Here is a 22,639-nt window from a genome sequence, read left to right on the forward strand (position 1 = left end):
CTGTATTATACCATGCTGGGCTGCATTATACCATGCTGGGGGGCTATATACCATGCTGGGCTGTATTGTACCATGCTGGGGGGGCTATATACCATGCTGGGCTGTATTATACCATGCTGGGGGGGCTATATACCATGCTGGGCTGTATTATACCATGCTGGGGGGGCTACATACCATGCTGGGCTGTATTATATCATGCTGGGGGGCTAAATACCATGCTGGGCTGTATTATACCATGCTGGGTTGTATTACACCATTCTGGGGGGGCCATATACCATGCTGGGCTGTATTGTACCATGCTGGGGGGGCTATATACCATGCTGGGCTGTATTGTACCATGCTGGGGGGGCCATATACCATGCTGGGCTGTATTATAGCATGCTGGGTTGTATTACACCATTCTGGGGGGGCCATATACCATGCTGGGCTCTATTGTACCATGCTGGGGGGGCTATATACCATGCTGGGCTGTATTGTACCATGCTGGGGGGCTATATACCATGCTGGGCTGTATTATAGTATGCTGGGGGGGGCTATATACCATGCTGGGTTGTATTATACCATGGTGGGCTGTATTATACCATGGTGAGTTGTATACCATGTGTTGCTGGGCTATACACTATGCGGCTGTGTTATATACCATGGGGGTACATTTTACATTATATTCTATAAGGGGAGGCTGTGTTGTATAATATGGGGGGCTGCATTATATTCTATGGGGAGGTGGGCTGTATTATATTCTATTTGGGGCTACATTATATTCTATAGGGGGCTGTATTATATTTATTATATTCTATGGGGGCTGCATTATATTCTAAGGAGGGGCTACATTATACTATATAAGGGGCTGCATTATATCCTATGAGGGGGTTGCCATATATTCTATGGAGGGGCTGCATTATACTATTTGGGGGGGGGACTGCATTATATTCTATGGGGGGTTACATTATATTCTATACAGATATTATATCCTGCCCTGCATAGACTCAATATTAGATAACAAATAATTTTGTTGCCCTATGAAGGGGGGGGGGAATTTCTTGCACAGGGGCCCACAACAGTCTATGTCCGCCCCTGCACTAGTGTGAACGCAGCCCCACTCATGCAGCCCCTAACCAGGAGCCCCCATACATGCTCCCAATACATTTTATTATCATTACCACAGCATAGCACAGGGCACAAGCCCTTCTAGTGAGGCGGGAAAGATCACTGTATGACAGAGCAGCATGCAGACGTAGTCTACATTATGTCTGCAGACTGGTCCCATACAGTTTCATCACTTTCCCATACAGCACATCCCTCACTTCCGAGAATGCTCAGTGCCACAAAACGGATCCCTGCACACGGATCCGTGTTCTCCTGGATCCGTGTTCTCCTGGATCCGTGCTCCATAGAGCTCCATGTTAATTCCAGACGTGTAGCCGCGGATCCGTGCGTCTCCCTGTGCCAGCGTGTTTTTCAGATGACACAAAACTGCCACAAGTTGCGTTTTTGTGCATCTGATAAAATATGCAGATATGCGGATCTGTGGGAAACCGGTGACACCTGGATGCACGCGCAAATCCCATCCGTCACCATTGAAAGTCAATGGAGACGAAAACGAATCCGTGTGCAGCCAAAATATGCAAGTGTGAAGCCAGCTTATCCTATATAATGACTGGGGCTGGACCTGATCTCTCCACAGGTTTTCCTAAAATCACTTTATATCACTTCCCCTACCCTTAGGGCTCATACTCACTTGTGAGAGACGCACGTGATTCTCGTGCGAGTCTCTCGCATGGAAACCTGGCACTGCCGCCGGCACTCGGACCGGAGGGGGCGGCTGCATAGAAGTACATGTAGCCGCATGCTTCAGTCCCAGTGCTGGTGGCAGTGCCAGGTTTTCATGCGAGAGACTCGCACGAGAATCACGTGCGTCTCTCACAAGTGAGTGTGAGCCCTTAGCAGCAACAGCTGCCGCCGTCTATCCTCCTCCCTGTAGTGTTGTCCCTAATCCTCCTGGCCCTGCGATCAACGGGATCCGTTACATAGCGGCACTAACGCATCGAAAATCGGCATGCTTACTTCATGACGCCCCCTGGAACGCGGTCTGCAGCATTTGGGGTGCACCATGAAGTAACGCATCATGCGTTTGGATGCGTTAGTATCATTGCGGCCAATGGATGTGTTAGTGCCGCTATGTAACGATCCCGTTAAACGCAGGGCCATTAACGCAATGTGAACCTGGCCTAACACTATGAGAAGATGATATAGCAAACGATGTGCGGAGTCTCTCCTCCTGCACACACCATATACTGTATGTATACGCCATGGATGAGGGGCCAGGAAAGTGTAGCTTTATTTGGGACTAAGGGTGTGTGCACACGCTGCGGTTTTGGCCGTTGCGGATCCGCCGCAGTTTTTGCTGCGGTGTACAGTACCATTATTCCCTACGGGAATACAAAACCGCAGTGCAGACGGTGCGGATTTTTCCGCACGATTTTCCTGCGGTTTTGAAACCGCAGAAAGAATTGACATGTCAATTCTTTCTGCGGATTCCGCTGCGGTTTGCCATCTCCTCCATTGTGGAGATGAAAAACCGCAGAGCAAAAAAAACCGCAGGTCTTTTGACCTGCAGATTTACCAGGGGATTTTACCAAATCCGCGTGGCCAAATCCACCCCCCAATCCGCAGCGTGTGCACATACCCTTAAGGTAACGCGCAGCTCATTGCAGATGATGATGACAATGTGCTGCGTCCCTCCTCTTAGTCACACACTATATATGCCATGGAGGAACTGGCAGGATATATTTGGGACTGAAGGGTTAACTCAGGTGCATTTATCCACATCTCCTCCTCTCCTGACCGCTCCTCCCCCCAGATGAGTCACAGTCAGGATTCACTGCTTCCAGGCGCCAGAAAAAAAAAAAACCCGGCTCATTCACCCTGCAGAGCCGGCTCATTTCGTTCACAGCAGGGAGCCGGCTCTTTGTATCGGATCGTTCACGAACGACACATCACTAGGTGAAAGGTGAAAAAAAGAACCCGGCTGCAAGAAGATGGCTGAGAGGGAGCAGCAGACAGGTCTGTCCCCGGGGGTCCCGGTCACCCACAATTAACAACCACACATCAGAATCAGGGAGAGGCTGGGCGAGCCGGAAGTGGCGAGCAGTCACGTGGTTCTGGCTGGTCTCATGTTGCTATGGTAACTGTGGCTGAGCCTTCAGTGGTCTCATCAGGCAGAGGTGGGCAACAAGGGGCAGTCTACATATCCCAGCATGCCTTATATTTGTGTGCACTGGCAGCATGCTGGGACTTGTAGTTCTGGTACATGTGACCACTACAGAGTGGATGTGGTCATATATTCACAATAAGATAAGCAGTGCCAGATATGTATGGTTCAGTAGGCCAGGCTCAGCGGGAGACTCAGCACTCAGTAGGCTAGGCTCAGTTTAGGCTAACTGTGAGTACTTCAGGGCCAATGGGAGGCATGTGTTCAGGATTCCATGATCAGTGATAGGCCTAGTGCTCAGTAGTCCAAGCTCAGTGATAGGCCTAGTGCTCAGTAGTCCAAGCTCAGTGATGGGCCTAGTGCTCAGTAGTCCAAGCTCAGTGATGGGCCTAGTGCTCAGTAGTCCAGGCTCAGTGATGGGCCTAGTGCTCAGTAGTCAAGGCTCAGTGATGGGCCTAGTGCTTAGTAGTCCAGGCTCAGTGATGGGCCTAGTGCTCAGTAGTCCAGGCTCAGTGATGGGCCTAGTGCTTAGTAGTCCAGGCTCAGTCATGGGCCTAGTGCTTAGTAGTCCAGGCTCAGTCATGGGCCTAGTGCTTAGTAGTCCAGGCTCAGTGATAGGCCTAGTGCTTAGTAGTCCAGGCTCAGTGATAGGCCTAGTGATTTTTAGTCAAGGCTCAGTGATAGGTCTAGTGCTCAGTAATCCAGGCTTGGTGGGAGACATGCGCTCGGTAATCCAGGCTTGGTGGGAGACATGCGCTCGGTAGTCCAGGCTAGGTGGGAGACATGCGCTCGGTAGTCCAGGCTAGGTGGGAGACATGCGCTCGGTAGTCCAGGCTAGGTGGGAGACATGCGCTCGGTAGTCCAGGCTAGGTGGGAGACATGCGCTCGGTAGTCCAGGCTAGGTGGGAGACATGCGCTCGGTAGTCCAGGCTAGGTGGGAGACATGCGCTCGGTAGTCCAGGCTCGGTGGGAGACATGCGCTCGGTAGTCCAGGCTCGGTGGGAGACATGCGCTCGGTAGTCCAGGCTCGGTGGGAGACATGCGCTCGGTAGTCCAGGCTCGGTGGGAGACATGCGCTCGGTAGTCCAGGCTCGGTGGGAGACATGCGCTCGGTAGTCCAGGCTCGGTGGGAGACATGCGCTCGGTAGTCCAGGCTCGGTGGGAGACATGCGCCCGGTAGTCCAGGCTCGGTGGGAGACATGCGCTCGGTGGTCCGCGCTCAGAGGTCCAGGCTCGTTGGGAGACATGCACTCGGTAGTCCAGGCTCGTTGGGAGACATGCGCTCGGTAGTCCAGGCTCGTTGGGAGACATGCGCCCGGTGGTCCAGGCTCGGTGGGAGACATGCGCCCGGTGGTCCAGGCTCGGTGGGAGACATGCGCCCGGTGGTCCAGGCTCGGTGGGAGACATGCGCCCGGTGGTCCAGGCTCGGTGGGAGACATGCGCCCGGTGGTCCAGGCTCGGTGGGAGACATGCGCCCGGTGGTCCAGGCTCGGTGGGAGACATGCGCCCGGTGGTCCAGGCTCGGTGGGAGACATGCGCCCGGTGGTCCAGGCTCGGTGGGAGACATGCGCCCGGTGGGAGACATGCGCTCGGTGGTTCGCGCTCGGTGGTCGACATGCACTCGGTAGTCCAGGCTCGTTGGGAGACATGCGCTCGGTAGTCCAGGCTCGTTGGGAGACATGCGCTCGGTAGTCCAGGCTCGGTGGGAGACATGCGCTCGGTAGTCCAGGCTCGGTGGGAGACATGCGCTCGGTAGTCCAGGCTCGGTGGGAGACATGCGCTCGGTAGTCCAGGCTCGGTGGGAGACATGCGCTCGGTAGTCCAGGCTCGGTGGGAGACATGCGCTCGGTAGTCCAGGCTCGGTGGGAGACATGCGCTCGGTAGTCCAGGCTCGGTGGGAGACATGCGCTCGGTAGTCCAGGCTCGGTAAGAGACATGCGCTCGGTAGTCCAGGCTCGGTGGGAGACATGCGCTCGGTGGTCCAGGATCGGTGTTAGGAATCTGGGTCATTCTATGCATATGCAGCAACCCAGATTCTCACATTTGTCTCCAGAGGCTAAGTCCTTTTTTCCTGCTTCTGAGCATGCTCACGGGACTAGCTCTCATTAGAGTTCAAGAGTCAGGTGCTCAAGTCCTGATTTGATTGGTTATGCTCAGGGCTCTGGAGATTTCCGACAGGTCCCGTACGCTATAAAAAGTGCACATGGCCGCTATGCCATGCGCTAGTATTTTCTATACTTGCTGCTGTGTGTTTGGTGATGGATGCTTGGACTGGTGAAGGACTTATTAAGAAACCCCTTCCCTCTGATAATACGAATGTGTGAGTGATTTGGATACAGCCAGTGTGCGCGCTAGCGCCAGCGCGCTCAAGCTCCACCTTTTACAGCAGCCAGCGTCTTGCATTGCACCTGCTAATTGCTCTTGCAGCCGTTTTGGGCGTCCGCAGCTGCAACGCCGTGCACACGTCCAGTCACGGTAAGTCCATTTGGTGGTAGTGACGTCTCTAAGTACCCCAATCTCTGGCTACCGCACGTGTGCCGCTGATTATCTGTGCAGTATATACAGACTCAGCGTTTTTGTGTTTGTGTTCTTGTGTGCAGCTCTGTGAGTTCCAACAGAGCTTGCGTTTGTGCATCAGGTGCAGTCCTTCCCTGTGCACATTACCGTCCTGGTGCTCTGCCTTTTCAGCAGCGGTTATTACATCTGCCGCACGGTGGACCCCGGGCGGCGAACACGCTTTATTTATATTTTTTTAAGCGTGTTCCGCCGCCGTAACAATCGGTGGGAGACATGCGCCTGGTGGTCCAGGCTCGGTGGGAGACATGCGCCTGGTGGTCCAGGCTCGGTGGGAGACATGCGCCTGGTGGTCCAGGCTCGGTGGGAGACATGCGCCTGGTGGTCCAGGCTCGGTGGGAGACATGCGCCTGGTGGTCCAGGCTCGGTGGGAGACATGCGCCTGGTGGTCCAGGCTCGGTGGGAGACATGCGCCTGGTGGTCCAGGCTCGGTGGGAGACATGCGCCTGGTGGTCCAGGCTCGGTGGGAGACATGCGCCTGGTGGTCCAGGCTCGGTGGGAGACATGCGCCTGGTGGTCCAGGCTCGGTGGGAGACATGCGCCTGGTGGTCCAGGCTCGGTGGGAGACATGCGCCTGGTGGTCCAGGCTCGGTGGGAGACATGCGCCTGGTGGTCCAGGCTCGGTGGGAGACATGCGCCTGGTGGTCCAGGCTCGGTGGGAGACATGCGCCTGGTGGTCCAGGCTCGGTGGGAGACATGCGCCTGGTGGTCCAGGCTCGGTGGGAGACATGCGCCTGGTGGTCCAGGCTCGGTGGGAGACATGCGCCCGGTGGTCCAGGCTCGGTGGGAGACATGCGCCCGGTGGTCCAGGCTCGGTGGGAGACATGCGCCCGGTGGTCCAGGCTCGGTGGGAGACATGCGCCCGGTGGTCCAGGCTCGGTGGAAGGTGTTGTGTGATGGTATATGTAAAGTGCTGCTGAATATGATGGCTCTATATAAGCAATGAATAATAAATAGCTCATTTCTGCCTCCATTTTACAGGCTCCCATGATGTAGACGAGGCTTCTTTGTCTTTCGCCGAACACAGCTTCATAGTCCCAAAGAAGGAGATCAACACAGTTCCTGACATGGCCAAGTGGAAGCGCTCACAGGTACTTCACCGTGTGGAAATGACTGACATATCGGGCTGACACTGTGGTTATCTATACAGCGCCACACCAGTCTACAGGTTGTGTGTGGTACTGCAAATCAGCCCAATTCACTTCAGTGGAGCTGAGCTACAATACCAGACAACTTATGGACAGAGTAGCTCTATGTTTGCAAGAAAGCAGCCGTGTGTTTTTTTTTTTTTTTTTTTTTTTAAATCTGGACGTCCCCCTTTAAAGGTGTATCCTGGTGTCAGGAGGTGTTTTGTGCTGCTTACCACTAATATAGTACGGTATACACTTGGAGTCTGATAGGCCGCAATATACAGTGTAGGGGTTTCCCTCTGCACCTCGTATTGATTGCTCTTCTGTAGTGTATACAGGAGCCTAGGTGGTCAAACCAGCACTGTCACCTCCTCACTGTGAGGATCGCGCTGTCCGCGCAGCACTGGGTGTGTGTCAGACTGTACGACATTGACCACGTTATTTAAACTGCACATTGAATAATGTAAAAATAAGGAAAAATTTGCTTTTTTTTAGCCATTAACCCCTTCCCGACCTGTGACACAGCGTATGCGTCATGAAAGTCGGTGCCAATCCGACCTATGACGCATACCCTGTGTCATGAATTCAAAGCCCCCCTGCGGGTCGGGTGACTGGGGTCAATGAAAGGTCACCTGACCCGCAGTTACAGGGGGCTTTGTAATTCACCACAAGGGGCGTGGCTTCGCCCCCCTGTGACTACGATCGCTCTGATTGGCTGTTAAAAGTGAAACAGCCAATCAGAGCGATAGTAATATTTCATTAATGAAAATTGCTGAAATATTACAATCCAGCCATGGCCGATGCTGCAGTAGCATTGGACATGGCTGGAGACACCGATTCGACCCCCACCGGCGATCACCCCCCCCCCCGCCACTGAATCACAGCGGCCATCTGCCGCCGCTGTCATCATCTTCCCCCTTCCCATTCTCTCCGCTCCCCACCAGCTTCCGATACCCCCCACACCCACTCTCACCGCCCCCGGCACCTTCTATGTCCCCCTGTCGCTCCCGGTGTCCGGCGGGTCCGGTTCATGGGCGCCGCCATCTTGGAAAATGGCGGGCGCATGCGCAGTGCGCCCGCCCGAATCTGCCGGCTGCAGATTCCTTTATTTCATTTTGATCACTCTCACAGTGATCAAAATGAAATAAAAAGTAAATGAACCCCCCGATTATCACCCCCATAGGTAGGCATAACTAATAAAATAAAGAATATATTTTTATTTTTCCGTTAGGGTTAGGGTTGGAAAGAGGGTTAGGGTTGGAATTAAGGTTAGAATTAGGGTTAGGGTTAGAATTAGGGTTAGGCTTGTGTTTAGTGTTATGGTTAGTGTTGGGGTTAGGGGTGTGTTGGGGTTAGGGTTAGGGTTGGAATTAGGGTTACGGATAGGGTTAGGGGTGTGTTGGGGTTAGGGTTATGGTTAGGGTTGTGATTAGGGTTAGGGATGTGTTGGGGTTAGGGTTCGAGTTAGAATTATGGGGTTTCCACTGTTTAGGCACATCAGGGGGTCTCCAAACGCGATATGGTGCAACCATTGATACCAGCCAATTTTGCGTTCAAAAAGTCAAACGGTGCTCCCTCCCTTTCAAGCCCCGATGTGCGCCCAAACAGTGGTTTACCCCCACATATGGGGTATCAGCGTACTCAGGAAAAATTGCACAACAACTTTTGGGGACTAATTTCTCCTGTTACCCTTGGGAAAATTATTTTTGTGGAAGAAAAATGTTTTTTTCATTTTCACTTCTCTGCATTATAAACTTCTGTGAAGCACTTGGGAGTTGAAAGTGCTCACCATACATCTACATAAGTTACTTGGAAAGTCTAGTTTCCAAAATGGGGTCACTTGTGGGGGGTTTCCACTGTTTAGGCACATCAGGGGGTCTCCAAACGCGATATGGTGCAACCATTGATACCAGCCAATTTTGCGTTCAAAAAGTCAAACGGTGCTCCCTCCCTTTCAAGCCCCGATGTGCGCCCAAACAGTGGTTTACCCCCACATATGGGGTATCAGCGTACTCAGGAAAAATTGCACAACAACTTTTGGGGACTAATTTCTCCTGTTACCCTTGGGAAAATTATTTTTGTGGAAGAAAAATGTTTTTTTCATTTTCACTTCTCTGCATTATAAACTTCTGTGAAGCACTTGGGAGTTGAAAGTGCTCACCATACATCTACATAAGTTACTTGGAAAGTCTAGTTTCCAAAATGGGGTCACTTGTGGGGGGTTTCCACTGTTTAGGCACATCAGGGGCTCTGCAAACGTAATGACGACCGCAGACTATTCCATCAAAGTCTGCATTTCAAAACGTCACTACTTCCATTCCGAGCCCCGACGTGTGCCCAAACAATGGTTCCCCCACACATATGGGGTATCAGCGTACTCAGGACAAACTGGACAACAACTTTTAGGGTCCAATTTCTCCTGTTACCCTTGTGAAAATAAAAAATTGCGAGCTAAAAATTCATTTTTTGAGGAAACAAAATGATTTTTTATTTTCACGGCTCTGCGTTATAAACTTCTGTGAAGCACTTGGGGGTTCAAGGTGCTCACCACACATCTAGATAAGTTCCTTGTGGGGTCTAGTTTCCAAAATGGGGTCACTTGTGGGGGGTTTCTACAGTTTAGGTACATCAAGGGCTCTGCAAATGTAACATGATGCCCGCAGACCATTTCATCAAAGTCTGCATACCAAAACGTCACTACTTCCCTTCCGAGCCCTGACGTGTGCCCATATAGTGGTCATCCCCCACATATGGGGTATCAGCGTACTCAGGACAAACTGGACAACAACTTTTGGGGTCCAATTTATCCTGGTACCCTTGTGAAAATAAAAAATTGCCGACTAAAAAATTTTTTTTCAGGAAAATTTTTTTTTTTTATTTTCACTGCTCTGCATTATAAACTTCTGTGAATCACTTGGGGGTTCAAAGTGCTCACTATGCATCTAGATAAGTTTCTTAGGGGGTCTAGTTTCCAAAATGGGGTCATTTGTGGGGGAGCTCCAAAGTTTAGGCACACGGGATCTCCAAACACGACATGGTGTCCGCTAACGATTGGAGCTAATTTTCATTTCAAAAAGTCATATGGCGCTCATTCCCTTCTGCGCCCTGCCGTGCACCCAAACAGTGGTTTCCCCCCACATATGGCGTACCAGTGTACTCAGGACAATCTGGACAACAACTTTTGTGGTCCAATTTCTCCTGTTACCCTTGTGAAAATAAAAAATAGCGTGCTAAAAAATCATTTTTGAGCAAAAAAAAATTATTTTTTATTTTCACTGCTCTATGTTATAAACTTTTGTGAAGCACTTGGGGGTTCAAAGTGCTCACTACACATCTAGATAAGTTCCATAAGGGGTCTAGTTTCCAAAATGGGGTCACTTGAGGGGGGTTTTCACTGTTTAGGCACACAGGGGCTCTCCAAGTGCGACATGGTGTCCGATAACGATTGGAGCTAATTTTCCATTCAAAAAGTCAAATAGCACTCCTTCCCTTCCAGGCCCTGCCGTGCACCCAAACAGTGGTTTATGACCACATATGAGGTATCTGTGTGCTCAGGAGAAATTGCCCAACAAATTTTAGGATCCATTTTATCCTGTTGCCCATGTGAAAATGAAAAAACTGAGGCTAAAAGATAATTTTTGTGAAAAAAAAAAGTACTTTTTTTTTTTTTTTTTTTTACGGATCAATTTGAGAAGCACCTGGGGGTTCAAAATGATCACTATGCATCTAGATAAGTTCCTTGGGGGGGTCTAGTTTCCAAAATGGGGTCACTTGTCGGGGAGCTCCATTGTTTAGGCACACAGCGACTCTCCAAACGCGACATGGCAAGCGCTAAATATTCCAGCATATTTTCCATTCAAAAAGTCAAATGACGCTCCTTCCCTTCTGAGCCCTGCCGTGCGCCCAAACAGTGGTTTATGACCACATATGAGGTATCGGTGTACTCAGGGGAAATTGCCCAACAAATTTTACGATCCATTTTATACTGTTACCCACGTGAAAATGAAAAAATTGATGCTGAAAGAAAATTTGTGTTGGAAAAATTAAAATGTCCATTTTTTCCTTCCACGTTGCTTTAGTTCCTGTGAAACACCTGAAGGGTTAATAATCTTCTTGAATGTAGTTTTGAGTAGCTTGAGGGGTGCAGTTTTTAGAATGGTGTCACTTTTGGGTATTTTCTGCCATATAGACCCCTCAAAGTGACTTCAAATGTGATGTGGTCCCTAAAAAAAATGGTTTTGTAAATTTTGTTGTAAAAATGAGAAATCGCTGGTCAACTTTTAACCCTTATAATTTCCTAACAAAAAAATATTTTGCTTCCAAAATTGTGCTGATGTAAAGTAGACATGTGGGAAATGTTATTTAGTAACTATTTTGTGTCACATAACTATAGTTTAACAGAATAAAAATTCAAAATTTGAAAATTGCGACATTTTCAAAATTTTTGCCAAATTTCTGATTTTTTTCACAAATAAACGCAAAAATTATTGACCTAAATTTACCACTAACATGAAGCCCAATATGTCACGAAAAAACAATCTCAGAATCGCTAGGATACGTTGAAGCGTTCTAGAGTTATTACCTCATAAAGGGACACTGGTCAGAATTGCAAAAAATGGCCAGGTCATTAAGGTCAAAATAGGCTGGGTCATGAAGGGGTTAATTCCCACAACATAAAAAAAGTAAAGTTTCTATACCTGCCTACTGACTGCACGCTCCCTCTTGTGGCACTTTTGAGAACTGCACAACTAAATACTTTTACCTGAGCAAATGAAAACAGGATTAGTTGTCCACAGCAGCCAATGAGATTACACTTTTTTTTTGGGAAGTTTGCACCAGTGTCATTTATTTTTCTCCTTTCCAGTCTGTAATGGTAGCGGGTGTATTATCCACCATGTATCTCACCTATACTGTCCTCCTCGTAGGCCTACGCTGATTACATGGGCTTCATCCTCACCATCAATGAGAGTGTGAAGGGAAAGAAGCTGACTTGTGATTACTGTGTGTCAGAGGTAAGAGTACAATTTCCGTCTGCGTCTTTGATATTTTTTTTTTATTATTATAACGAGTTCAAGATTAGGACATTTTTTGTTCCCTGTTTCTTTTTCATTCTTTTTTTTCTGAATATTTTTTTTTCATTCAGAAAATTTTTGTTTCTTGTTTTTTTTTTTTTTGTTGTGGCCACTTATTTATATGTATTTTATTATGCTATGTACAGTTGGGTCCAGAAATATTTGGACAGTGGCACACCGGTTTGCCATTTTGGTTGTTCATCAAAACATAATCATGATCCAGATATATAATCAATACGGGTTTAATGTGCAGACTCTCAGCTTTAGGGCTAATAATCATCGCCGTGAAAAAAAAACCAGTCTGATTTCGGTCCAGAGAAGTCTGACAAGTGTCATGCGAGTACAATCTGATTTTAACACCTAATATCCAATTGCAATGCGATTTTAATGTGAGCTTTTACATAGAGCAATCTCTATGTCATTTACACATTGTTTTTCAAGGAAATATTCTTCAAGATATAGATTTTTTTTTTTTTTTTATCAGCAGATCTTTGTTCTTACTTGTTCCAGGTTGGGATGTTACATTACCGCTGCAGCTACTCACTGATTGGCTGCAGCAGTTCTGTCCGAGCCGGAAGAAACAATCTTCTAGCCCTTTTTTCTGTGTGAGAGCTGATACCCTACAGCAATGCTGGCACTGATCTCTCTGATGCCACTGTCAGTAGTGGAGGGAGCTCCCCTGTCTGCTCCCATCAACACGACGCGATGCAGTTGCATTGTGCTGATAGTCTCCATGGTGGCCTCCCGGCCGCAAGATGGCCATGGGGTTCTTCAAGGAAGCTAGCTTGTAAGCTCCTGCTAAGAGCAGGAGCCGAGATGCTTCCTTCCCTGCCTGTCAGATGCTGCTCCGATGTTCTGCAGTACAGAGGCATTGCAGAGTATAAGAGCAGCGATCTGTTACTATACAGTGATGTCCCATCCTGGAACAATGTTAAAAAAAGTTATTACAAAGTGTAGAAATATAAAAAAAAAAAATCCCCAAGTAAGGCCTGTTTCACACTTCCGTTTTTGTGTCCGCCAAACGGATCCGTTTCCGTTTTTTTGACGGAAACTGATGCAAACGGATCCGTTTTTTTAAAAACGGATCCGTTTTTTTTACGGATCCGCGGTAACCGTAATGGAAGTCTATGGGACAAAAAAAAACGGATCCTGCAAAAAATGGCGGATCCGTTTTTTTACGGAAAACAACGGATTTTGACGGATTTGAAAAAACGGAAGTGTGAAACAGGCCTAACAAACAAGAAAAAATATTATTCAAATTTCCCCTGAAAACGTCATCTTGTCCCGCAAAAAACAAGCTACGATGAAGCTCAATCAGCAAAAAAACTTTTAAAAAAAGTTCATGAAATGCTGTTTTTTGTTTATTCTGCCTCCCAAAAATCAGAATAGAAAGCGATCAAAAGAAGCCATGTGACCGTAAATGGTACCAATAAAAACGTCAGCTCGTCCCGCAAAAACCAAGCCCGCACATGACTCTGTGGGCCAAAATATGGAAAAATTATACCTGTCAAAATATGGGGATGCAAAAACTATTTATTGCAATAAAAAGCATCTTCTAGTGTGTGACAGCTGCCAAACAGAAAAACCCGCTATAAATCTGGTATCGCTGTAATCGCACCGACCCGAAGAATAAAGTCGTCTAATCACTTATACTGCATGAGGAACGGTGCCAAAAATAAATAACACCAATTCTTCACATACTGTTGATTTTTTTCATTCTGCCTTCCAAAAATCGTAGTAAGGCTCGGTGCACATTTATCCTGCGCTGAGCGCTTACACCGGTGTATCCGTGCAAATCTGTGAAATACGTGATTCAGACAGAACCCGCTGCCGAAAATTCCCTGTGATGAGGGGCAGATGGAGGCACTGTGGCCACCATGTGACCTGTGATCCGGAGGTGTCCATCTTTTTAGGATTGCATAAAAGCGCAGTCTGCCACAGTTTTGTGCACTTCTGAAAAGGACACTGAGGAACAGAGGCCAGGCGGAGTCCAGAGTAACTCTGCTGCCTCATTATAGTGACTCGAATCGTGTCACTCAGAGAGAAAGATGGAAATCCGAAAGTGGTCAGCGTAGAGCGTCAGATAACTGTGATCATAAATGTTATGTAAAATGTTCCCAATAAAAGCTTCAACTAAATCCACAAAAAAACAATCCCCTCTCTCAGGTCTGTCATCTGTTAACAGAAATATAGGGGCTTCCACGTTACTGGTAGCACAAAGGCTCTGGAAAAGCAAAATGGCTAAAGCCCCCGTTACACACTGCAATATCGCTGTAAAGTCACCGATTTTGTGACGTTATAGCGATATTGCTAGCGATATCGCTACATGTGATACTTACCTCCGACCGGCTCCCCCGCTGGTTATCGCTGATCGCGCGAGAAGCTGCTGGACCATTCCTCGTCGTCAGCTTCCTGCGGCGCTTCCTGCTGTGAAGACGAGCGACGCGTGGAGCCGGGCGGGAGGACGCAGGATCGCCGCGTCTGACAGGTAAGTAGCGACCCCCGACCCCTGCGATGTCGCTGGTGAGATCTGCCTGTGTGGCAGCTCACTAGCGACCACTTAGCGATGCACCAGCGATCCATATCATTGTCGGGATCGCTGGTGCATCGCTATGTGTAACGGTACCCTTATCGCTCCCAAATCCAAATACCCGCCTCCTTTCTGAGCCGCAGTGTGTCTAATCCACATTTAGCATCCACATGTTTGGCATTTCTGTAGTGATGAGAGCCCATACATAGAACAAGAAAGCATTCAGCTCACCCTCTCCGTGAAAAATGTCCCAAATTCCACGGACTTTGAGCATGGATTCATGTCTCTGCCAGACGTCTTGCAAATGCATTAGAAGAAAACGGAGAAGAATCTGGGTCCAAGGAATAAAATCAATTTTCTTTATTCAGTTTCATATATAAAAATTCTTCATACAAAATAGGCCATGGAACATGCTATTGCCGGATATACCAGTGAAAAAGTGCCTGTATGAAACTGAACGCGTTTCGAGCACTCACGTGTTCTAAAGGGGGCTTTACACAAAGCAATATCGCAATAACGTCACTGGTTTTGTGACGCAGCAGCGATATTGCTAGCGTTATCGCTATGTGTGATACTTACCACCGACCGGCTCCCCCGCTGGTTATCGCTGATCGCGCTGCTCCATTTCTCGTCGGGCGCTTCCTACTGGGCTTCCTGCTGGCGCCGACGAGCGACGTGTGGAGGCGGGCGGGAGGACGTCAGGATCGCCTCGTCTGAAAGGTAAGTAACGGCCGCTGTATCGCTGCTGCATCGCTGGTGAGATCTGCCTGTGTGGCAGCTCACTAGCGACCATTTAGCGATGCACCAGCGATCCTGACCGGGTCGTATCGTTGTCGGGATCGCTGGTCCATCGCTAAATGTAAGTTGATTGTGAACAGGCACGAGATCTATTTATGCAAAATATACAACAGGTGTTTTAAACAAACTAAAAAAACACATGAAATTAATAATAAAAAACAAAAACTGACCTACAAATGAAAAAAACAGAATCAGGGAACATCTATATGATCTAGTGCATCCAACTACTCGTAATGTTGCTAATTTGTCTAAGCACTTTGTTACTGTCCATAACAGACAAACATCGTTTTTTAAGGCTTTTGCAATAGAGCAAATCAATGTGGATCGAAGAGTTGGAAATAGAGAGAAAAGACTCCGGGACAAGGAAACCTTTTGGATCTATTGGTTAAATACACGTGTTCCACTGAGTCTAAACCAGGGGTCCTCAAACTTTTTAAACAGGGGGCCAGATCACGGTCTCTCGGACCATTGGTGGGCCGGAATATAGTTTAAACAAAATTAGCACCAAATTCATATGCACACTGCACATATCTTATTTAGAAATCATAAAACAAAATAGGAACAAATACAATATTAAAAATGAAGAAGTAAAGTTAAATCATCAAAGTTACCGATTCTTTTCGGTTCTTCGAATATCCTACACTTCGAGTCAGTTTTTTCTCTTTGTTGATATCATTGTTTCCTAGGGATTCAAAATTGCTATTAGTAAAATACCAACATATATACAGCGCTACAAAAACAATATACCAACAATAAAATTGCCCATACAGAGACATACAGACTGCACTGCCCAGCAATGCAGCCTGATCAGTGCCCAGCAATGCAGCCTGATCAGTGCCCAGCAATGCAGCCTGATCAGTGCCCATATTGGTGGAACTCCACTTTTACCTCAGGCTCAGACTAGTGTGGTGCAAGAATTCCCAAGAGGCAGCATTGGTCCCTAAAAGGCAGGTAAATGTCCCCAGTAAGCATCACAGGTCCCAAAGAGGTAGCACAGGTCCCCAATAGGCAGGTAAATGTCCCCAATAGGCAGCACAGGTCCCCAATAGGCAGCACAGGTCCCCAGTAGGCAGGAACAGGTCTCCAATAGGCAGGAACAGGTCCCCAATGGGCAGGAACAGGTCCCCAATGGGCAGGAACAGGTCCCCAATGGGCAGGAACAGGTCCCCAATAGGCAGGAACAGGTCCCTAATAAGCAGATAAATGTCCCCAATAGGCAGCACAGGTCCCCAATAGGCAGGAAAATGTCCCCAATAGGCAGGTACAGGTCCCCAATAGGCAGGTACAGGTCCCCAATAGGCAGGTACAGGTACAGGTCCCCAATAGGCAGCACAGGTCCCCAATAGGCAGGTAAAGGTCCCTAATAGGCAGCACAGGTCCCTAATAAGCAGGTAAATGTCCCCAATAGGTAGGTACAGGTCCCCAATAGGCAGGTAAATGTCCCCAATAGGCAGGTAAATGTCCCCAATAGGCAGGTACAGGTCCCCAATAGGCAGGTACAGGTCCCCAATAGGCAGGTACAGGTCCTCAATAGGCAGCACAGGTCCTCAATAGGCAGGTACAGGTCCCTAATAGGCAGCACAGGTCCCTAATAAGCAGGTAAATGTCCCCAATAGGCAGGTACAGGTCCCCAATAGGCAGGTACAGGTCCCTAATAGGCAGCACAGGTCCCCAATAGGCAGGTACAGGTCCCTAATAGGCAGCACAGGTCCCCAATAGGCAGGTACAGGTCCCTAATAGGCAGCACAGGTCCCCAATAGGCAGGTACAGGTCTCTAATAGGCAGGTACAGGTCCCCAATAGGCAGGTACAGGTCCCTAATAGGCAGCACAGGTCCCCAATAGGCAGGTACAGGTCCCTAATAGGCAGCACAGGACCCTAATAAGCAGGTAAATGTCCCCAATAGGTAGCACAGGTCCCTAATAGGCAGGTAAATGTCCCCAATAGGCAGGTAAATGTCCCCAATAGGCAGGTACAGGTCCCCAATAGGCAGGTACAGGTCCCCAATACGTAGCACAGGTCCCTAGTAGGCAGGTAAACATCCCCATTTTCCAGCACAGGTCCCCAATAGGACCCGGAGTTTAAAAAAAAACAAAAAAAAAAACAGTACTCACCTATGTCCCCCGCTGTTCTGAAGAGGCGCCCGCTCGTCTCAGTCTTCTTCCGGCACAGGCGGCGTGACGTCATTAGGCCGCGCAGCCGACGTGATGACAATCACGTCGTCTGTGTGGTCTCTGCTTGAGGGCTTCACAACGCCTTTCCTCGGCGCCTCGTCCCGCCCGCGAGTTTGCACTCTAGTTCTTTAGTGGGCGTGTCAGGGGGGGTGGCAGTGTTTGTGAGCTGCAGCGCTGATTGGTTCATCACGGCTGCCGCGCTGATTGGTTCACCACGGCAGTGAGGGCGGTGCAATCAGTGCGGTTAATGTCAGCCTAGCCAGGGGCCGGGTAAAAGTCCTTCGCGGGCCGCATGTGGCCCGCGGGCCGTAGTTTGAGGACCCCTGGTCTAAACCTTAAAGAGAACTGATTCTGCATTATTAATGTTATATTTTCACATTGTCTTTGTTACGTTTTTTTGATATTTTTCATTTGTCAGTCCAGTTTTTTAATTATTATTTTCACTTGTTGGGGGATTCTGCTCTTCTAGCACTTGGGGGCTTTGTATATGGAGTCTGTAGACTATTTTAGGAAAATCTGTGCTCCAGGAGGCAAATAGCGCTCCGTTCCTCCCGAGTCTCTCCATATGGCTAAGCAGTACTGTACAGCCACATATGGGGTATTTCTACATTCAGCAGAAACTGTGGGACAAATTCTGGTGCCATTTTTACCCATTTCCCAATGTGAAAATGTAAAATTTGGGGCTAACACACAATCTTGGTGGTAAAAATTAAATTATTTTTTCTTCACTGCCCAATGGTATAAAATTCTGTGACACACCTGTGGTGTCAATATGATCACTGCACCCCTAGATGAATTCATTGAGAGGTGTAGTTTGTAAAATGGGGTCACTTATTGGGGGGTTCTGGCACCTCGGGCTCTGTCAGTGTAGCAAGGCACCCTCAAACCAGTCCAGCAAAATCTGCACCGTAATATGGCGCTACTTCCCTTCTGAGCTTTGCACTGTGCCTCAAATGTAGTTTTCTCCTTCGTCTCATTGGGGGACACAGGTACTGTAGGTGTATGCTACCGCCATCTGGAGGCTGACACTAGGCAAACAACACAAGGTTAGTTCCTCCCCCGCCGTATACACCCTCGCCCTGATTGCGGGCGGAAGCCAGTTTTTTGCTTAGTGTCTATGGAGGCACACGTCTGGTCCTTTTTCTCCAGACTTTTTTTGTCCATGAAGATTAGACAGGGGCAACGGATCCTATTGAAAGGGTCCGATTTCCCCAAACCATCAACGGGCGGGCACGTGCGAGTGTCGTCTCCACGTATCCTTTCCCGCGACGTGGGACATCATGCCGGACCTAGCCCTGACCACTCCTAGGTAGAGAAACTACGGGCTATTCAGAGGCACAAGACGGTCCAAGCGGCCCCCACTGCTCCACCAACGCAAGACGAAGGTGCTGCAAGGAGGCGTACGGTCCCTCTCCTCGGCTGAAGCTGGAAGGAGTTAGGGTGCCTGCACCGTCCAGGATCCCCTCACCAGCCCCCGCTCCCTGGTTTGTTGTCCGCCCTAAAGGGCCTACCTGGATCCTGTTTTTAGCTCGAGGTACGGGCGTGCGGGGGGGCTCCTGGGCAGCAGCGGCAGGCAGCGGTGTGCGTCTCCCTAGGGCCTCCTCGTTTCCAGAAGAAGAGGCGGTTCTTGCGTCAGCCGCCGCAGCATTCACAGCGCCGCAGGCGGGGGAGAAAAATTTAGCCCCGGCTTTTTTGCCACTGTTAGACCGCGGCGCGCCATCGCCGCCCCCGCATCGCGCCGCGGGGCGGTGGACAGCAGCCGTCGCCGCTGCGGCACCGCGGGTGGTGGGGTAAAAATTGAGCCCCTGGCTTTTTGCCGATGTAGGCTGCGGCGGAAGTACTGCCCTCGCCGCGATGCGTCACTTCCGGTGGCCTGCCCCTTGGAGCGCTGGGCAGGCGCCAGATAAATCCAGGCCCCGGCTTTAGTGCTGGGTAGGCCGTGACCAGGAAAGAGGTCGGCTTACCCCACGGAGACTTTTTTCTCTACGCTGCATGCACTTCTTGTAAGGCCCCGTTTCCACGAGCGCAGAGTGCCAAAGTGTGCGAGGCCTGTGACTCCGAACGCGCCCAGGAGCCTCCCTCGGCGACTGAATCCAGAGAAACGAATCCTCCGGAATGGGCGCTATCATTATCCCCGTCTATGGCTTCACTTACAAAGGCGATCGAGTCCCTTCACGCCCCAAAGGGAGGCAAGGATAGTGGCTCGCTTATCTGGTAAGCGTCCTCCACCTCACAGGAACCTTCGGCCTGCAGGGGCCGTTTCTATGCCAGACAGAGGCGAAGGAAACAAACCCATACGAGGTCTCCCGGCTTATCCGGTGCCTCGGCATCAGGTAGTGCAGCATCACGCTCCCTTTCACCAGCGAGCGGGAGCGGGCAGAGTTTGGATCGTGACTCAGTCGAGCCACTTGATCTAGATACTCTGGAATGCCGGGAGACAGTAGACAGCCTCATTGAAGCAGTCAATCAAACCCTGGGGATTGAAGAAGATGCTACCTTGGCCGCGAGCCATAAGGTAGCCTTTAAGCGGGCCAAGCACCCGCATAGAGTATTTGGCACTCACCCAGAATTTGAGGATATAGTGCAGCACCACAGAGAACGCTCAGACAAGCGTTTCTCGGGTCAGAAGCCTATAGAGGCGAAATACCCATTTGCCCCGGAACTCTGTAAGAAATGGGAAGAATCCCCAGTGGTGGGACCCACCAGTGTCACGCCTGGCCTCGAAGTCCTTGTTGTCGGTGCCTAACGGATCGTCCATTAAGGACCCCACTGATCGGCTCATAGAGGGTTTAGTGCGAACAGTTTTTGAGGCATCAGGTTCGGCGCTCGCCCCTTTTTTCGCGGCGACGTGGGTAGCCAAGGCCATGATGTCATAGTCAGAGTCTTTGAATAACGCCTTGCAGGATAGAGGTCTACCTGCGGAGGTGTCTGAGGTCGCAAGTCAGATTGCTGTGGCTGGAGACTACTTATTTAATGCGTCTTTGGATGCGGCTAATTGTGAAGCATTTGCGGCCGCTAATGCGATAGCCATTAGGAGAGCCCTCTGGTTGAGAACTTGGCGAGCCGATTCAATTTCCAAGAAGTCCTTGACCTCCTTGCCCTATCAGGGAGGCCACCTGTTGGGGGAGAAGTTGGATCGGCTCATCTCCGATGCGACAGGAGGGAAAAGTAGCTTCCTTCCGCAGCAAAAGGCGAAACAGCCTTTTTGTCAGGTCCCGACACGTTTTCGAGCTTTTCGCAACACCGGATGGCAGCAGCCAGTTCGACCGGCCCACCTCGCTTCAACCAGGATAGGGAGCGACAGGTCTCATATAGACCCATTCCGGTGGGAAGGATGCGCGCTCGCCAGCCCAGGTCGAGAGGAGCCAGGGCCCAGAGACCCTCAGCCAAATGACTCGGAGACTTTGGTAGGCGACAGCAGCAGGGTGGGGGGCCGCCTGCTCCTTTTTCGCCATATCTGGGCCGAGGTAGCACACGACTTATGGGTGGTAGAACTGGTGACTTCAGGGTGCAAGATAGAGTTCATCAGGTACCCTCCAACAAGGTTTTTTCTCTCCCGACTTCCCAAGGTGGAGTCTTGGGCGAAAGCACTGCTAGGGGCCATCGATTCACTCCAAGACAACGGAGTTATTGTTCCTGTACCAGAGCACGAAAAAGCTCAACGATTTTATTCCAATCTGTTCGCGGTCCCCAAAAAAGACGGGACGATCAGACCAGTTTTGGACTTTAATCTCTTAAACAGGTTCATCAGAGTCAAACATTTCAGGATGGAATCTCTCCGTTCTGTTATATCAGCCATGGAGCAGGGAGAGTACTTAGCCTCGATCGACATTCAGGATGCCTACCTGCACATTCCCATTTTTCCTCCGCATCAAAAGTTTCTTCGGTTCGCCATCAAGGGGCGACATTTTCAATTCGCAGCACTCCCATTCGGGATAGCCACCGCCCCCAGAGTGTTCACGAAGGTAATGGCAATCGTGATGGCCGTCTTACACTCAAGCATAGTCATCTTGCCATATTTAGGCTACTTTCACACATCAGGTTTTCGGCGTCAGGCGCGATCCGGCGTCGTGCCGGAACGCCGGATCCGGCAAATGTTTAGTAAAACCGGATGTGACGGATCCGGTTTTCTGCCGGATCCGTCTTTTTCTTGACAGACAAAACCGGATCCGTCTCATCCGGTTCATCCGTTTTTCTATCCGTTTTTCGACGGATTACGCCGGATCCGGTTTTTAAAATTGACCCTTGTGGCCTTCCGAACGGGATTGGCTACTGGAAAACTATATATAGCATGTTCCTACAGCCCTTCTTTGACAGGTTGTAGAGGAGAAAGTGCAGGTTGGAGAGAAGAGCAAGTTTACTGGCGAAGATGGATGTTGTCATTGGAAATATTTTGAAGAATTTGGCGGATTTTACAGCGGAGGCAAATCGTTTGAGGGTGATTGTTCTGGAGAAGGAGAGAGCGAGACAGCAGCGCATCAGGCATCGTAGACGACGTTTGTGGATCCACCCCATCACAGCCAAGAGAATGACGCGTGGGGTCTATTCTACACTCTGCATGGACCTTAGACGAAACCCGGATAAATTTTTTGGATATGTTAGGATGAAAATGGAGAATTTTGATTACTTGGTGGAGCGCATTGCACACCTCATAAGAAAAGCGGACACCTATTGCCGCTTCTCCGTTTCACCCGCAGAGCGTCTGATGGTGACTTTAAGGTAAGCCACATTTATTGGATATGATCGCATCAGAGCACACTTTCACTGCAATCTTGTTGGTGGTAATTTGTATCTCCAAGTGTTAGGTCAGTTTTGGTATAATGCTGTGATTTAAAACTAATTTATTGTTTGTTAATTCCCCACAGATTTCTTGCAACTGGAGAATCACTTTCGTCACTGCATTTCCAGTACAGACTCGGGATTTCCACCATATCTGGAATTGTGAAGTACACATGCCGTGCACTGTGGGACTCCTTAGCTGAAGAGTTTTTACCAGAGCCCACAACAGAGAGGTGGATTGACATTGCTGACAAGTTTCAACAGATATGTCAGTTTCCCAACTGCTTGGGCGCTGTGGACGGGAAACATATCCGCATTGTAAAGCCAGCAGGATCGGGATCGGAATATTTCAATTACAAGAAATATTTTTCA

At 49.4% G+C, this 22,639-nt stretch overlaps 1 protein-coding gene across 4 annotated transcripts in view; it reads left to right on the plus strand.

The window, feature by feature from the left end:
* Nucleotides 1-2,909: 2,909 nt before the first annotated feature.
* PTPA (protein phosphatase 2 phosphatase activator) overlaps nt 2,910-22,639 on the plus strand; it is a 62,792-nt gene continuing 43,062 nt past the window's right edge. The window contains exons 1-3 of one of the 4 annotated variants that reach the window (XM_073541017.1): nt 2,910-3,063; nt 6,767-6,876; nt 11,841-11,927. In XM_073541017.1, coding sequence (XP_073397118.1) covers nt 3,039-3,063; nt 6,767-6,876; nt 11,841-11,927 — 222 coding nt within the window. In that variant the 5' untranslated portion in view covers nt 2,910-3,038. Of the gene's footprint in view, nt 3,064-3,094; nt 3,225-3,396; nt 3,443-6,766; nt 6,877-11,840; nt 11,928-22,639 lie in introns of those variants that run through there. The other 3 variants (XM_073541016.1, XM_073541019.1, XM_073541018.1) reach the window with 3 other exon arrangements.

Source organism: Dendrobates tinctorius, unplaced genomic scaffold, assembly GCF_039654945.1.
Source record: "Dendrobates tinctorius isolate UK_male_01 unplaced genomic scaffold, ASM3965494v1 ptg000120l, whole genome shotgun sequence".
NCBI classification, from domain to species: domain Eukaryota; kingdom Metazoa; phylum Chordata; class Amphibia; order Anura; family Dendrobatidae; genus Dendrobates; species Dendrobates tinctorius.